At 47.5% G+C, this 18,661-nt stretch overlaps 1 protein-coding gene across 2 annotated transcripts in view; it reads right to left on the reverse strand.

Moving 5' to 3' along the window:
• Window positions 1-18,661, reverse strand: part of VAV3 (vav guanine nucleotide exchange factor 3) — a 273,882-nt gene that overhangs the window by 80,506 nt on the left and 174,715 nt on the right. For both annotated transcript variants that reach the window (XM_024570427.4, XM_045203367.3), the window contains 3 exons: window positions 13,019-13,120; window positions 12,609-12,709; window positions 2,692-2,717 (listed from right to left, as the gene is read on the reverse strand). In XM_024570427.4, the coding sequence (XP_024426195.2) occupies window positions 2,692-2,717; window positions 12,609-12,709; window positions 13,019-13,120 (229 nt within the window). The remainder of the gene's footprint in view (window positions 1-2,691; window positions 2,718-12,608; window positions 12,710-13,018; window positions 13,121-18,661) is intronic.

An 18,661-nucleotide genomic window follows, 5' to 3' on the forward strand; every position in this document is an offset into this window, starting at 1 on the left:
AGTAGATTTGGAGAGTTTGAGATAAATTAGACTTTAAAAGCACTTAAAAAGTATATTATAAACAATTTGGAAATGTTTGGCAGAGCATATTTAAACATACTCTCCTCCCCTCTCTAAATTCTCAACAGCCTGGGACAGAGCTAGACGGGAGCCTGCCCCCAGCAGGACCGTTGGGCGCACCTCCTGGGCATTTCCGGGAGCCCCCAGTTACAGCCCCCTGAGATGGGAGACTCAGTCTTCAGGACCTTCTCCGTCTCCTTTGATTTAATTAGAACTGGGGTGGGGAGCGGGGGTATGGACAACCGAGGAACCTAATTTTACTTCTCAGTTCATTACCTATTGCCTTGTCTTCCTCTGAAAGACATACCTTGATTGCCTAAGAAACTTTCTTCTTGCCTTTTTGGGGACAAAGCTAATTCTCTCTGTCAATTTTACCAACAAAACAAGCAAAGGTTCATTTGTTCTATGGCACTGGCTTTGGGCCCTCTACCTGATTAGAAGGGGGAACACCCAAGGGGAGGAACAGATGGAAAGAAGATTGTATGAAATGGATATTCAGTGAGAACCTTGCTTCCCAGAGCCAGCGCTGGCTGCTGAAGGTCCACTCTGGAATGGGGGTGAGGTGAGCCTCCCAGGGGTGGTTCAGGGGCACCTACGGGTCCTGTGGCCACTGAGCGCTGACCTACCTTGACACTGAACTGTAACATGAAAAATAAAAAGTTCACCACCTTGGCCTTTGAAAGGGGAAGAGAATAGGACTCGAACTGTACGTAGAGGAAAAGGTCTTCAGGAGACAGGGGGAGATAAGAAGTACAGAGCTTCCAGAAGGTCTTCCTCACTTCGCTCTGGGAGAACTCCTGAGCATCCTAACAGCGTCTGTCTGCAGAGCGAAAGTCCGTGGGGAACGTGCCGTGAAAGACACTTCCTACTGCCCATCTGCTATGAGTCCCCCTCACACTGAGCTCAAGCAGAGATTATTAGCAGAATCACACATTAAATAAAGATTACACCATCACAGTCAAAAGTCACCAAAACACTGATGCTACATTTTTAAAAATCAATGTGAAAATTAATTCCTTTCACGATAGGCTTACGTGTAACTTCTAAGAATACAAAAATGCCTGGGGAGAATTATTTAGGATCATGTGAAAATTATTACCCCCTTCTCATTAGCACACTTTCTTTCTGTAAATACACCCACTGCACATACTTAAATAAAATGAAGTGAAATCATCTTCCCTGGAAAAAAATAATGTCTGTATTTAATAGGATACATGTGAAGCAACACCGAGTTAAAGCTCGCAGCTCTGCAAAGCAAGCTGTCTCGGTGACCCAGCAACCGCACGGGAGTGCACGAAAGCGAGCTGCTTTCCAAGAAGCTCCCTGGAACGTGTGTCCCATGGTCCTGATGGAAAATCTTACCTGTCGACTACACACTAAAAGAAATTCTATACTGATTTATCTCAGCCCTAGAAAAACTTGTGCTGCCTATTTTTTAATTATTTTTACCTTGTTATACATTCTTTTGATCTGGATTCTAAAATACAGTCAAGCTGATTCATTGAAGAGGTGCATACGAATTTCCTCCTATCACACTTCTGAAATCCCACATCAAAAAAGTATGGGCTCGTGCAAAAAATGTAGGAAAAACTTACCTCTTAGTTGACATCTGGCTGTGCTTTTCATTACTTTTACCAACTAAATAAATGCCAGTCTATTCAAAGCACACTAATATTATACCCCTCCTCGTGAGCTATAGTTGAGTTAAAATAATGTGGCGTAGAATGATCTTGTCATTCTTTCATTCTGAAATCCTTGGATAGCTGTACCTTAGGTTCACATAACATCAAACATATTTTATATTTAATGTCCTTTGCTATGACATTATTCTGGGGAGGTCGGGTAAGAAATGTGTTACTTTTGGTCGAAGGCCAAGGCCATGGCTGCCTGGAATTGGTCCTATTTTTCATTCTTTCTTATTTTTTAAAAAATAGCTTTATTCTAAGTGGTAACAGGGACCACATACTTCTAAGCCATTAGACCTAAGATTCAGTGTGATTTATCTGATCTGCATTTGACCAATAAGACACGATACAAACCATGTTTGTGTTCGAGTGTAAAGCACTGGGAACATAAAACCACATCCTTAGAGGAGCAACCTTAGAACTTTTTTTTTCAGGGCTAGCAAATGCTGGGCAGAAACACGTTTCCTGACTGCAGCAGGCCTGCCAGCTTCCTGGGATGAGGGCCACCATCCTTCTGTACAAACAGGATCAAAGCCACGCCTTCCAAGGACGTGCCTCAGACCCTGGCGTTTACAAGCCTCAGGGCTTTGTGGGATTCTGTCGCAGAGAACTAGGGAAATGCGTCCCCATGCTCACACCACAAGACTGCCGCAGTATTTATTTGAAATGTACCTGAATAATGAGAGTCTGAAAGTTCCATTTCACACACTAAGCTTGAACTAAATGTCCACATTTTCCCCTCTACTTAAGATCCCCAGCTGGTGACCGAAAATCCCTCCGATTAAACCTGTGCCTTCAATTCCCAAGCACTTGGTTGCTCACTCTGTCTCTGTTCCCACCCATTTTTCAAAGGCACATTTACCATTCTAGAAGCTCAAACCCGCCGAAGTGAGCACACAACCTGAAAGGCAAAAGTTCTATAGAAAAGGTGAAATGTTGATCTTACCTCCGGCGCTTTGAGCATCCCCGGTTCTGAAACGAACGTAAAAATTGGCATGGTCAGTGTCAGGTGCTCTGGTTTGGGTAGCAGCCTCTGCTGGTTCTGTGTGGCGCGGTCAAACCTGACTGCTTTGCTTTCGTAACTAATACCTGTAACACATTTCCAGGGCCCCTCCGGCTGGGCTAGTAATTGTTTTGCAACGCCGGCTCTCTTGCCTTATTGGCTTGTCAGGAAAGTGACTCATAGTTCTAAATGCCTTCTCAGTTATGCTCAACTTTTTCAATTGTTTATCAAGCAATGTGAATCCAACCGCAGAAAGCTCCTTGAAACAGTGGCTGGCCCTAAATTTATGTGCATTAGAGAGAGCTAGGTGGGCACTTTCTTTCAACACAGCAGGTTTTAAGACCCTCAACACACCAAGTTACAAAGGTATTGTTACATTGACTATTTGTAACAATTGCAAATAGAACACATAAAATTATTGCATGTATTTTTTTTCATTAAGTGGCTATAGCTTTTAATTTTTATTGATTGATTTTAGAAAGAGAGAGGAAGGGAAGAGGAGGGAGCGGGGGGCATCTATTTGTTGTCTCGCTTATTCATGCATTCATTGATTCTTGGATGTGCCCTGACTGGGGATCCAACCCACAACTCTGGCATTTGGGGATGACGTTCTAACCAACTGAGCTAAGGGGCTAGGCAGCAATGAGCTATGCGGCAATACTGTGGCTAGGGCTATAGCTCTTGTTTTTAATTTTGGGGGGAATACATTTCCATTTAAAGGTGGAAATGAAAACAGAGAATTGGATCCCAATGCAGGTTTTCCCCTTCTCCTCAGCTTACCTGTCTCTGCACAGAAACAACAATCTCTGTGACATTTCAGTTCCTGAAAATGACTAACAGGCATAAAGAGCCCAGGGCTCTTCAGGTGAGTGACGTGGCAGAAAGGTAAAGGGGCTGCCCTGTAATTAGAGGTGCAGCTGCACATGGAACACCCAGTGGGTACTCTTCTTGCTCCTTCCCTCATACCCAGGAGCACCTATACATGTTACAACTTCTCTACACTGTCAAGAAAAACACTTCATCATTTTGAGACCATGCCTATACTTTGCCCATCCAAAATGATCCTCTAAAGAAGGATCTGAAAAGAGAAAAGGACACCGGGGGCGGGGGGGGTGGGAATCAGGAGAAAAGGGGCAAGCCAAAATGTGAGCTCTCTTGGCCTATGGGAACCCCAAGCAGAGGTTCCAAGAAGCCCCACCTAGCAGAGTGCAAGGGGAAACCGCCCCTGGGAACACCTGACTGGCTGCCGCAGACCCCGCTGCACAGGAAGGCGGGGGACAGGTATTGTTTTGTTTCGTGTGGATTTTAAGGACTACTCCTGATTAATGGAAATGGAACCTTATAGGCAAAAAGTCACCTTTCTGAGAAAAGCTAAGCTGCCTGCCTTGTGAACTTCCAACCCCTGCCCCCTCGCTTCAAAGATAGTCGTCAGGCCCGTAACCGCAGTCTGCCCCTGCTAAGGAGTATCCCCAGAGAGGAAACTCTCACTTCTGCCCCCCGCACCCTCTGGAAATAGGCAGGCTTGCAGAAGAAAGGCTGCCTGAGAGGATTAGTTTGGGGACAGGGTCTCTCTACCAGCACCACCTGGCTGGATACTGCGCCAGACTTAGAACCCAGGCCAGCTGCACTTGGGTTGTAATTCCTGTCTCACTGGTTTGACCAAAAAGACCTACATGCAGGAACAGCCCTAAACTACTTTCTTCTCCAAGCAGTGAGTTAGAGGGAGCCCAACCTGGACTCAGAAATTGCGGGACGCACCACACAGCGGTGGGCCATCTGCGGAGACTGGGGAGACTGGGCTACTTCTAGAAGGCCTCTCACACTGGAGAACCCCAGACCTTTGTGGTTCGGTGTCCACACCTGAGTGTGCACCCTCTTTTCCATTCAAAAGTGTCATTTTGGGGGGCCCTGCATGGAAGGGTTTCTACGTCTTGGGGAAGTAGGACTTTTATATTATGTTTTGAATGTATTATTTTTTTGGCATAAAACTGATGCTAACCCAGGTGGCAGTAGCTGTCACACCGTGCTCCATGAGGGGCCCCTGGGAGGTCCTCAGGATGAGGAAACAATGGCCTCCCAGATGGCACCGAGCTGTGCAGACACCCACACCTCTTTACTCTGAAAACGGGGCCAGGAAGAGAAAGACCCTCGCTTACAGCTCTCCGTATCTTGTTGCGTTGGGTTAAGTGCCTGCTGGCCAGCCACCTGCACAAGTGAGCCTCTGCCACAGAAGTCAGGAGGATATGGGGGCACAGCAGGCACACGTGGGAACAGGCTGGGCTCGGCTGACCACCCTGCTCAACGCTCCTCCTTCCCTGCACCCGCTTCTTGCTGTCCCTTTGCAGGGTCACATCAAGCGAGTCACTCTCCTTATCGCTGTCACTGGATGTGCGAAGAACTGCTCTATGCAAAGCCTCCTCCGTGTAACCCACTGAGGAAAATGGAAAAATGGCCATGGGCTGGGTGCAATGCCACCTCTAAGGACCAGAGTCCTTCACTGGGGAGACCTGTCCCTCACCACCAGTCCCTGTCCTCATGGCCTGCACTCTGCCACCTGGGGAAGGGGCTCATTTCTTCCCTGGACTGGCCTGCGGCCGTTCACACTCTGATCTGCTCAGGCTGGGCAGAACATGAATAAGGGCTTTTGAAAGTCAGACCTTCTATTGAGTCATATTTCAGAGGAGCATTCTGTAAATTTTTGGGAGATAGGGCAGAAGCCAACGGGCAGGAAATAACTCTCTGAATCTGCTCTGAATTCAGGAATGCTCAGCCAGGCCCTTTCCTTACACTCTTCTAGTCGCTCTAAAGGCCTTGCTATTCAACAGACATAATCTAGATGCTGATAATCATGTCGAAGCAACGGCGTGTTAACTTCAACTAAAATAGCAGGGGTGAGAGGGAGAGAGGAAAACTCAGCTGCAACGCTGTTTCACCCATTTTCAGAGCAAAAGCTCAGGGTGGCTGGGAAAGCAGAATAAAAACCTCTTTGGGTGAAGGATACTGTGGAAACGTCGCTCTGATTCTCCAGTCTGCCAGCCCACCCTTCACCTCCCGGTTTGTGCCCACAGCTACGATGGTGGGCCCTTAGATCTCTAGAAACCTCTTCAAGTCACAGCTCCGCATGGGGACTAAGGCACTGAGGGCCGATAACCCACGTACCCGCTTCAGCTGAATTCGGACCAGCCAGGAAAGTTGGGGCTGAGACCTGAAGAAAAGGTCTCCAACGCTGGCTGCCTCTTCTGGGAACTGCCTTAGGGCAGTAAGTCAATTCTGCAAGTTTTCCAAAAGATTCTAATCTGTCACTAGTCTTTACCCTGCAGCCTATTTCTCAGGCTCCTACAGATCAAACTGTAACATGTCCTACCCCTCTCAGGACTCTTTCTAGATGGTGACTCGCAGGCCCTCCAGGGGTTTACACCTCTCATTCTTTCATCCTGTCCCGACTGGTTGAACGTGACTCAGAGAAGCAGCATGGCAGAGGCACCGGGCTTTGCAGAGCTCCACCTCTGGTGCCAGCTCGGGGCTCCCCATGCACATTTGTGTGAGAGGAACGGTCTTCACTGGGGCTTGAGACTCACCTCATATCATTCATGGTGTAAATAAAACCCCAGTCCTATTGTAGGTGTTTGTCCAATGCAAGTGACTCGGAGCATACATTATTACGAAATTTGCTGTCTCTCACCCGAAGTTCTACTCCTTAAGCTTAAACGAATCTATATCCAGTACAACCACTGGTCTCAAAAGGGGCCACAGGAATGTCATTGCCAGTTGTCTTCATAGCTAAAACATGCTATTTTTGTCAAACATGAAAACTAGAAGACAGGGGGACTGACCCGGTTTGGGAGGCCCTCTGACCTTTAAGTTCACCACTCAGATCTACAGCAACATTTTGAAGAAAAGAAAAAAGAAAGAAAACTATAAATAATATGTGGGAAGAGGCTTTGATTCCAAGTCTTTTCAGAAGCTCTAACAGGAATCCAACCATATAATAGCTCCCAGTTCACTTTAAAAATTATTAATAGATCATTCAACTGACCCAAATAGTTAAATGGAAGGAATGATAATGATCCTCAAGTAGGAAATTGTCTCGCTAAGTTAGAAAAGAGGACTGACCTCTGTAAAGGGGTTTAAGTGACATGAAGCAGAGCCAATGCCAGGTCTGGGTTATGTAACCGATGATCAAGCCGCAGTTCACAGAAAACTAATGTCACAAAGCGCCCAGTGGTAGAAGGCTGAAATAAAATTCGATCTGAGTTGCTTAGCTCATGTTAAAATACTGCAACACTGTTTATAAAAGAGCTGTTTCAGATGCCAACTTGGAGGGCAGGTTCTAGGCAGCAAACTTGCAGGGTTAAATCTTTAGGATCCCAAGACTACTTCTTTCCAATCCGGAGTGGCCGGAGCGGCAGCTGGCCTAGATAACGGAGTGATTACACAGAGAAGCAGGTGGGGCTCTGCTTCGGTTAAATATTAGAACAGCTGGAGCTTGCATCTGCACTAACAGGAAAGGTGCATTAAACCAACATCGCCTGCTCCAGCAATATCTGCCTGGCAGTGTTGCTTCCTTTGTTTAAACCGAGGGGATGCAGAGCCAGTTATATTGATCAATGCCAGGGCAAGACAGGGACCGAAGGGTTTTTAGCCACATGTTATAGGAGGGGAGACACAAATGTCCCCGGGGGGGCAGTCGCAGATGAGGCCTTCACGGGGGGGATACTGGGGGAAAGAAATGCCACTCCACAATCACATCAGCTTTGCAGTGACTTGCTCAGAGAAGTCTCATACAGTGGAGTTCATTCGTAGACGTTACTAAGCGGGGAAGTTGGGGCAGCACACTTCCAAGTCCGCCTGCGTGTTGGTCACTGAGGTTGCCACGGTGAACGTGAGGGAGTCTACTCAAGTTCAGTGGAAAAGAGTCGAACAGCCTGCTGTTTATGGCCATGCAAATATTCAAATATGAAGACATACGCTGATCACCCAACCTTCACATGTGTTTCCCAGCTGCACAGTTTGTCTTATAAATATAAAAAAAATAATTAAAATACCTTTTTTTTCATACTTCTCATGTACTTGAGTCCATAATCCGTCACAGTCAGATATTAATGAGAATGAATCGCTTCCTTCCTTCAGAAATGCATGGCATTTTTGCCAAGTAATTATTATTTCAAGGATGAATGAAGACTGGATAAATTTAGGGGATACAGAGCATGAACTATGAAAGGTTTCTGAAGCCAGAGAAGAAAACATCCAAAGAAGGCTTAACTTCCACAAAAAGACGTGCCTCGGAGCTCTTGAAATGCTTCATGGTTCGTATGCGGCCCCATCCAACACTATCAAGGGTTAAGCAGGGCTGAAACACTCCTAAGGGTGGGGGGGATTAGCTACGTGGTATGATGCACCCTGACTTTGGACACATTCCCTGCCGTGAAGGAGCCTCTCAACTCCTGGAGGGCAGGAGAAGTGGCAGAGACGCCAGGGCTCACCACACACTGTCCATGCGTCCCACTCCAACGCCCCACGTCCCTTGCCATTCAGTTGACATCACATGACTGGTTTTAACCAATGGGCTGTGAGCTAACAAAATGGCATTGCTCCCTTCCAGTCCATGGGTCTTAAGAGCTGCAACCCTTGAGGCCACGTGTTGAAATGGCAGTGTCACAGACTGATTCCCCAAGCCCTTACTTAGAAGGGGGCAACCCCAGAGGGCCAGGAACCCACAGCACTGTGGGTACGTGAGAAATAAACTGCTATGTGTTAGAGCCCCTGGGATTGCGGGGGGTTTCTTAGACACCCAACACAGCCTAACTTTGGCAAATACATAAAACCTACATAGAAACGGATTAGAGAACAATTTAAATCAGACCAGCGTTGGGTGGTCAAGGGAGGTTATGTGATTGGCCAAGAGCTGGGAGAAGAGGAAGAAAAGGAAGAGTGAGATCTTGGAACTTCGGGGAGAAAAGAAAGTACATTTCAAGGGGAGGTGACAGGAAGAGTCGAGCAAGAATTTTACAAATGGATTCGCTGGGTCAGGGGACAGATTTCTCCAGAAATAAAGGTATTTTTGTCATCAGGTGTTCCATCAGCTTGTTCACTTTCCTGCCACTTCCTACCCTAACTGAGGTGCCCTAACCCAGGCGGGAAAGGCCTGATGGCCGTGCTCAGAGCATGAACCTTTCCTTGCACAACTCCCAGAAGGGAATGGGAAAGGTCTCCTCAGTGTTCCATCATTCATCCTTAAAGTGCCAGCCAGGGATGCAGGCATGTTTCTCCTCCGCTCAGCTGACATCCAGCCAAGCTCTGGGCTCGGTATAGATGCAACCGCACCCGTACCCCCTCCCGCAGACCTTCTGCTTCTGGTGCACACACCGGCATGATCTTCCAAATATCGTGCTAGTCGTGAAAACCTACCCTGCTGAGCTCCTGCCGCACCCCGTTCCTGGAAGCCCAAATGGAGGACTGAGCACGTGAGCCAGTGATGGGATTCTCCGCAGGATGGGAAATGGCCCATGAAGTCTAGCTTGCCCATGACCTCAAGATACAACCAATCTTACCACACTCACATCAGCCCAAGCTCAAACCCACACTCTACACAGAGCTGCAACCTCCACCAGGAAAGGGAAGGGCACATTTGAGGAGAGGATGCCCTGAGCCCCACATTGCAGGGGGCACCTGTCCGGGAGTGTGGGAGAGCGGGCTGTGGACAGGCTGTGAGAGCGATGCCCCTGCACCCTGAGGAGAAGGCTCCTTTCTTTCCAGGGCTCCCAGCAAATCCTAATCTGATGGCCAAAAAGGGAAGCACCCTGGGCAGGTTCTTCCTCCTTCACACCACGAATTTGCTGACAGTGAGCACTCAGGGCCATCGGTCTCTTAAAAATCTCGAGCAGAACAAGACAGAAAGAGAAGAAAGGGGGAACGAGATTAGGACACAGATGTGCAAACTGGACCGCGGAGGACAACATGGGGATGCAGGGCAGCGAGAGTCAAGAGAGCGAGGGAATTACGTTTAAAACTCCAAGATGTAAATTCAGCCAGAGGTTTAAAAAACCCTTTCTCCTGCCTTTAAATAAATTAAATAACATTGTAGAACACAGTTTAGAAAATGATGCTACCTTTTAGTGAATGGCACCCGGGTAAGGAAACATTACCTAGAATCTGCAGAGCACCAACAGTCTCCTTCTCAGTTATCTTATCTCCGTATTTTTATGACGTGGTTTCCTCATCTGCACACAAGAGGACCCAGAGCTGAGGGGGTCTAAGTCTCCCAGCTCAGAGACAGTCCCTGGGGAGAGGGAAAGCACGACACCCCAGGGACGCCCGAATTTCTCTCACTTCAAAACATTTAAACCCAAACACAGTTGGTGGCTACTTACTTAACTAAATTCAAAAGTGTTATTGCTTAAAAAAAAAATCTATTAGAAAATCTCTCCTTTTCCTAGAGAAAACCAAGCACATGATTCTGCTAGGTTGTCTCGCGGGGTTAGGCGTGTGCATTGCGCACACTGGGCACGCAACACCCCAGCTAATGCACAGCCCAGCAGCACAGCCCAGGGCGTGGGAACTGACTCAGGACTGGGGCCTTCTAGAGTTGAATCTTTGTTCTAGTGATGAAACATCTGAGACAAGCTACTTATGTCTCTTTCCTTCAGTTTCTCATCTGTAACAGAAGAAACGCAACAAAACCTCATGGGACTTTTCTAGGACTCAATGAGTGAACAGCCGTAGAGAGTACTTAGAACAGTACCTGACACTTCATACATATTTATTTAAAAAAAAAAACTTTTAAAGACTAGTTGCTATTATTATTCCTTGTTTGAGAAGGGAAGAAAGGTTAAGTAACTGGCTCCAAAGTCCCCCTGCAGGTTAGCTGTGGAGCCAGGCTGAAACCAGACCAGCCTGCAGTGTAGGCTGGCGTCCCCACCGCTGCCTGCCGGCTCCCGCCCTGCGCAAAGCTGCTCGGCGGAGGACAGAGGCCCTGGCACTGGAAACGCACCACTCGTGTATCTGATGAGACCAGTAATCCCAACGGTTTCGAACTGACCTTTTTTTTAACATAAAAGTTAAAACTTTAACATCCTTTAAATGTCACTCTTGTGTCTCACTGCAAAGTTCGGTGCTCGCTAATTTTTTTATCCACGTTAGCTCTACATCCCCAAAACAACAAGAAAATTACAGGGGAAAAATGACTTCTGAACGCAACACCTTGGATTCAAATACTGGGCCCCAAGTACACCCAGGCTCTGTGCTACACATCATGCTACACATCAGCATTATTTCACGTGACTCCCACAAGAATCCTCTAATTCGCATTTTACCGATGACTAAATGAGAGCTCGGAACGTTGAATTAACTTCCACAAACTCGGGTAACCAGCAAACAGCGCAGTCACAGTTTCACACGCCTCTGCTGGACTCACCCACACCAGTCCCTGTGGAAGGGAACCACGCGGACCGATGCGATCACGGAACCCTTGATGGTCTCCCAGACCGAAACTCATAAAACAGGGCTGCGGAGTTCATAGAGCCACGTTATTAGCCTCTGTGGGCAAATAACATGAATTGTCCTCAAAGACATGAAAGGGTGGGGCCCATGCAAATGAGCAATGACGTTTAAGGGATCAATTGTGTTGGGTAAACAAATAATAACGATAATGCTACATAGTATTTCTTCCATAGTTTACAACTTCGTAGACTGTTTTTGTGACCTTCAGAAACATGAGTGGGCGCTAATCTCGTCTCCTGTACTTGACCGGCCTTGAGAAAGTTGCAGAAGCACCCTGGGCCCTCAGAGGCCCCCGGGGTCGGGGGGAGGGAGGGGGCAGGCACAGTGCAGGCATTCTGCTAACGTCGGACCTTTTTCTGGGCATCTGCCCAACTCGCACAGAGAACGGCTCCCGGGGCCCCGAGAAATGTCCGCTGAGGGAGCAAAGGGAGAGGAGCCTGCTGTGATCTCGGCTCTCTAATAGGATTCACACCTTTTCTGAAGCCAGCCCTGAAATGAGCTTTTATTCTCTGGCTCCCTTTCCTTCAGATTATCCAAAATAATTCAATGTCCACCTTTTCCTTTGGGAAACTCAAAGGTTGACGTGACTCCCTTTTGAACTGAAGCTGCTAAAAGCCCCTTTCTTCTCTTCAAAAAGTGGTGCTGATTTTGAAAGGTCTGATTGATAAAACACAGAGAAACTCAGGGGATAAAGGACAAAGACAAAGAAGAAGAAAGAGAAAGAAGAAAGCGGCCAGGAAAGAAAGAGAAGGAAGAGAGCCCAAGAGGAGGAGAGAGAGGCGAAAGGCTACTGAATGGGTAATGGCCAACAGCTCAGAAGCCAGCTCATGCAACCATCACGGGGCGTTATTTTTAAAGACCAAGGGGAAAACGTTGACACAAAACCCAAAGACTCTGTGTTCTTCGTTAAATGCCGGGAAATGGCAATGTATTCAGTTCGTTAATTCATGAATTAGTCTGCATGGTGTTTACTTCCGGCATCATCAGCATTTCTGAGCTGGATATTTAAGAGAATAAGGGAGAAGTTCAGGGACTGAAGACAAATGACGAAACATTTTTTTGTCTGGATTTTGTTACTCCATCTGTTTTGGCGGTACCCATACAGTGTTCGTGAGATCGGGGCGGGGGGCGGGGGGGAAGTGGGGGGCATGCAACCTCCCCAGCTCCTCTTGAAGTTTCCACCTGCCAGGTAGGTAGAAAAATCATGTGAATCTCAACAATTTTCTACCTGTGCTTAAAAATGACCGGTGCAGAGCGTGCTCGCCCCAGTAAACACATACGAAGAGTTAATTAGGCCTCCGTTGTGTTTAGCAAGTTTTACGTCCTAATAAAGCAGAATCACAAGGACAAACGTGACTTACCAGCAGAATTAACTCTGCCACAGTTGTCTACTCTTCCCAAACACTCCTTGTGTGCCCTCGCGCCACACTTAACACACAGGTAGCCTTGATAAAATGTGCCCCTGCGAGGTAAAATGAGAGAGAGAGAAGGGGGTTAAAAGGGGCTCAGTTCCGCCTCGACGAAATCATGAGTGCAAGACGGGAAAACAAGGGCGCACAGGGCTACATGCCAAGTCCTCCTGGCACTGGAAGGGGACCTCCCTGGGGTCTGGAGAACCTGTCCAGGTTCAAGGCCAAGGAAAGCCCTGGGGGGCCCAAGCAATGAAGACAACCTCCCCGCTTCGGAACGTTTGCTGGGACGTTAGAAAAGTCTGGGTCACTCAGCAGTCCGCCCACTCCCTGGCACTGAGCGCCAGGCCCCTGACTCTCACCTGAGGAGCATGTGGCAGGCCTTGCAGGAGGTCACCCGGGTAAAGGTGTGCATCTTAAACTCGTGGCAGTTGGAGTCGGCATGGTCCGGTCGTATGTTAGATCTACAAAGAGGAACAAAGGAGCTTCCTGAAGACAGGGTCACAAAGAGGCAGCCCCGTCATCCAAAACAAAGTGCACCAACATTCCACTGGGTGCAGATCTGATTCAAGCGCACAAGCTATTACATAGGCAACGCTTTCTCAAAGCCAGAAGTGTGGTCTGCCTCGAAACATGCACCAAAATCTCCTGGTGTCAGAGCCAGCAACCACGAGGATTTAAGCCACCTGGTCTACCTCAGAGCGAGTGTCCCTGGAGAATAGCCCCCTGAGTCAACCTGCCAGGAAAAACACAGGACCTGCTGGAGCGTCGCGCTGCGGGACCACTCTTTGCCCTCGCCACATCGCTGAAATGCGGACTAGCTGCCCAGGGCGGCAGGGCGGGGAGGTGGGTCAGCTTTCCTGGGTCCCATCTCTAACGTGCGTGCGATAGTGACCTATGAACGTGAATAAAGTAACTTCGTGAAAAGTGCAGGAACAAAGCACCAGTCTGATCACTGAATACTTCCTCCCTCACAGTTTGCTCTCCTTGCAATGCAAATAAAAACTACATAAAGTGAACTTGTCACTTATGTTTTTTATTTTATTTGCATTATGCACATATACAAAAATACATTAAGCATGCTGCCAACTGACACTCAAGGCGCATTTTCTCTGTGCTGACACTGTGACGACCACATGTCACTCACTGTTATGTTGAGCCTTCGCTCCAGTCCTGGCTGTGCGGCCGGCACTGGTAGCGCCGCCAGCATATGAGCCTGGACACACAGGCTCACACGAATGTCAAGAAAACGGCCGAGTGGAGAACTCCAACCCAGGCGTGCGCTTCTCATCCCTGAAGCTATACGTTAGTCACCTTAATGTCACTAGATGTGGGTGTCTAGTAGGTGCATTGAAACAGCGAAGTTCAGCCGCTTCTAGAGGATTTTTATATATTTATAATGTGCCCATGTCACAGAAGAAAGCAGCAAAATGAGAAAAGGGTAAGTTAAATCAGAGGTGCACCCAGAAAGCTAGGGCAATGCTCTCCGAGACGTTACGAGCGGTTTGAGGGATTGCAGGAAAAGTCTGAGCAACCGATGGGTGCGGATGCCCCTTTTGCAGGATACATGGAGCCCAGGCAGGCAACCGGGCATCATGTTCCACAGGACCAGGACAGGCCTCACGGAGATGCATTCGCCAAGGCAATTGGGAGTGACAGGCAGAGAGGCGTCGGGTTGGAGAGGCCAGCCGGCCAATCCACGGGCTGAACGTGAGTGTACTCAAACAGATCAAGCACATCCCCGGCTGGGATCTCTGCCCTACGCCCTTGGCGCCCTCCCCCATGAGGAAAATATCCCCATGCAAGCAGAAAGGCACAGCCATTTATTTCCGCAGGGTGCTTCTGGGTCACTGATTAAAAATCAGAGTGTTCTCCTTCACGAAGGGAAGGGTAGAGAAAAGATAGAAATATGGAAACAAAACTTCCTTCACATTGTTCAGAAAACACAGGATGCTCGAGTCCATAAAGCCAGGCATTGAGAAGAGCATCCAACCCCATTTCCTCAACCCCAGAGGGCTGTTCATTGTCCTGTGTGTGTCAAGGCGACACCGTCATAGCTGGATCGTCAAGTAACAGTGTGGGTCCTGGGGACTTGCAGAATTCATCAGCCTGGAGTGTTGGACTGTAAGTAGGTCTTCTTCAGGCTGACACTCATGTCAATTGGTCCCAAACAGGTAAGAATTTTGTTATTTTTAGAAACCTGCCTGGGACAGAGGTGGGACAACCTTCTCTTAGGGTCAGCTCAAGTTGACCTTGGACCATTTGTATTTTACACTCTCGCCAACTAACTAGGAATAAGTTGACTTTTCAGAAGACAAAAAGCTGAGAGGAGAATCAAATTGCGAGGTCAAAAAAGAAAGTCTTATAATAAAGAAAATAATTCTGAAAACAGTGTTAACAGTAGTTGCCACCAGGGAAATACGACCCGAGCAGAACCGTGGGGAGGAACCAGTGAAAGGCTTTAGAAACCAGAACTGCATATCATTTTTAAAATTTACAATCAAACACTGGAGAATGAAAGTTAACTCTCTGACCCTGAGTTGCTCCTGGGGCGCAGTGGAATATGAAAGCGGAGCTGAGGGCAGGGGTCTGAAATTCCACCTGGGCTTCGGTCCGAACTTCCAAACCACTCGCAGTGTGACCTCGGGCAAGTCGGTAAGTGGAAACCAGGAATACTAATCAAATCAGACTCACAGAGTGAGGTAATGCATGTGAAGTGCTGAGGACGCTGCCTGGCCAGGAGCTGGTGTTCCATAAGTACTGGCTATCATTCAGGAATTGCTGATTCCAACCAAACCCACACATTCGCGATGTTCTCCAGCTAGAGCTTTCTGAGTGGCGAGAGTGCCTTAGGAGTCTTGGGACTGAGGCCCCAGAGGGTTCCCATTTGGAAGGTTGTTTTATGCTCGGTGTCCCTGGGACTGAAGCCATACATAATTATTTCAGCACAATAAGAACTGGGGCTACTCAGGAGAGGACAGGTGTGAAAAAGTCCAGGAATTACTGAAGTCACATCAAGTACCAACGGAAGAAAGATGCCAACACACATGGCCTGTTGCCTGGGGAGACGCAAAACCAAAGACAGTGAGGTGGCCGGACGGGAAGAGTGGACGGGCGGATCGGAACAGAAGAGGACAGAGAAACATTGGAATTATACATAGGCCAACACGCAGACAAAAACTACCACAAGTGGCATTTATGGCACACTGCTAATGCGCGGGCCACGTTAATAGGCTCTTCATGTGCTTTCTCACCTCTGCTTCTCACAAACCTGCAACGGCCATTCATTCACTTCATGCTTATTAAACACGCACCATACACTCGGGGCGTAAGGCAGGAACTGAAAGGGTCCATTGGCTGGAGCCCAATCACAAAGACGAGAGATAAGAGATGATGAGAGAGAGGCTGGCTGGGGCCAGGAAAACAGGTGAGGTCCTAGACAGGGGCTGACATCACGTTTAGTTGACTCCCTCCAAAAAGATAGAAAAAAAACCCTTTGTAGCTACTATGTAGAGAATCTCCATAGTGAAGCAAGAGTGGATACAGAGAGACTGATTAAGGGGTTGGGTTTACTGTCAATTCAAACGGAGGATCACACATTGGTTAACCCAGTTGCTGGGTCAGGCAGCTACACATAAAGAATTGCATTTGAGTGACCTGCTTTGATGTATGACAGTGTACTTAGGAGAACTTGGAAGGAATCCTGCAGATTTCCCAATAAAATGTTCCCATTTCTTTTGCTTCATATAGGGCCCATTATTCATACAATTAATGGGTCAATCACGTATTTACAAGGCAAGGTATGCTGACGTGCTAGGGCTCCTTGTCGCTTCACCTGTCTCCTCAGATGGTCTCTTCTTTTCACCTGCTCTGTGGCTGGCCCAGAGCCAAGGACCCCACCCCTCGTCCTGGCCTGAAGGGCTTCTCCCTTCTCCAGCTCTGTATCCCCTACTGCTCCCCAGGCACACAAATCTTATCTCCACACCTGTCCTAACGTAGCTGATTCTGATTTCAATCCATCACCACCCACTGCATCTTCCAACCTAGAAGCTCAAGAGAGTTACAATGAACTTTTCCCTCGTCCCCAAACCCTCTACATATTCATTTTCTCTGGACCCTCCTCTGCTCCAATTTTCCCTCCCCAACACTGACCAATTTCTGTTCATTCAGCCTTGAAAATACCTCCTCAAAGACTCAGGTCCATTCTCTCTTCTCAGTGCCTAATCCAAGCCCTCAATATCTCCCAGCTTAACTATTATATCTCCTACTTTCGCTCCCTAATTATGGCCATCTTCTATACTGTTCCCAGAATTACCTTCAAAAAATAAAAACATGATGATCTTACTCCCTCCCTTTCAGACTTCTGCTGGTCCCTACTGGTTACAGCTCAGGTGGCAAACACAAGGCCCGAGGGCCGAATCCAGCCCTCTACCTTGTTTTATCCGGCCCGGCACCTTGTTTCTACCCAATGTCAGTGCCAAGCTCCTTGACCCTAGTTAAGGATAATTACATTTGTACAGTCCTAAAATTACATTCGGCCCTTTGAAGGCATCCTCGAGGATGATGTGGCCTCTGGTGAAAATGAGTTTGACACCCCTGGGATATGTATGGGATAATGTGAAAACTTCTAACAGTGGCCACAAAGGGTTTTCAGCTCTAGTTTTTGCCGCCTCTCGCAGGCCTCTCCTTTCCCAAGCTCTCATAAAATACACACGCCAGGTACAAAGACCCCCCCCCAACAAATTCCAAACATATCCTTCTCACCCATAACTCTATGCCTCTGTAGTCCATCCACTCCACCTAAAATGCATTCCTGAAGCTCCCACTGCTAATTTGCCTGGTTCCTCATTGAAGACCAGATAAAAGAAGGCCGGTCACAATGGGTGTTCTCTGCCATTGCAATCAGTCGCAATCATTATAACTCTGGGAAGGGAAGTGGGTGCTCACCATACATCACATAGTTTTTTAAAAAAGAAGTCTAGGCAGGCTCCACAAGGAATAGCAGCACCCTTGGCACACCAAATACCCTCTTCACTGAGCATCCCAGGGGTCATTCCCAAACCCAGGACCCCAGCAGCCCTCCAAGGGCCAACGGGCAAGTAGACTCTTTTTAAGACAGCAAACACAAGCCTTCCAAGTTCACTCTTGGCTGCACAGAAATGTGTAAGAGAAACCCTAGCATGACACATTCAGGTTCTGTAAGAATGAAATTTAGAAGATAAAAAGTACTCAGCCAACTCAAAGCTACATAACCAAATTCTTGAATAAGAGACTTGCATATTTTATTATAAATAGGCAATCTCTTCTCACGTTAGTAATAAATTTCAAACAATCCCTTAATCACAGACTAACACACACAATTATACCCCAACGTATAACTGACTGACTGTTAAACGTGGTTACAGATTTAGTGCTCGACTTCCTCACACCAAAGGGAGGGGGAAACAGGATCGTTTCTAGGACAGTTGTATAAATTGTTCTAGCTTCTGATGGGTTTTCATAAAAGGGGCACGGGGAGTGATACTAGAGTCAATACCTTCACCAACATCCTTACAAATGCAGTTGTGTTCCTGCCCTTTCTAGCTCTTCTTGCCATGAGCCATGGACACAGTGCAGAAGTTCTGGGCAGAAAAAGCCATTCTACAGGACCTAGTTCATCTGCACGTCGTCATTTAAACAGCTACCGTCTCCGCTAAGTCAGATACCGAGCTTTGACTGGTCCAACAGCTTTCAAATGTAGGAATTAATCATTCTAAAGATACGGAAGTTATCTCTAGATAAGGCAAATGTTTTTGCCAAAACTTCCAATACTGGATCTAGCGGTAGCAGTCCTTAAAATTTAGAAGAATTTTAAAACAAATAAAAGGCTATTATTACCTTGACATTAGCTTGTATATAAATCATTTCTCCAGTAGAAATGAAGGCAGATCAGATAAACGTGCAAATCCCAGCGCCCCAAAGAGACCTGAAGGTACCTGGAATACAAAGCCCACACAGTCCCCTAG

Source organism: Desmodus rotundus, chromosome 12 (assembly GCF_022682495.2).
Source record: "Desmodus rotundus isolate HL8 chromosome 12, HLdesRot8A.1, whole genome shotgun sequence".
Lineage (NCBI taxonomy): Eukaryota > Metazoa > Chordata > Mammalia > Chiroptera > Phyllostomidae > Desmodus > Desmodus rotundus.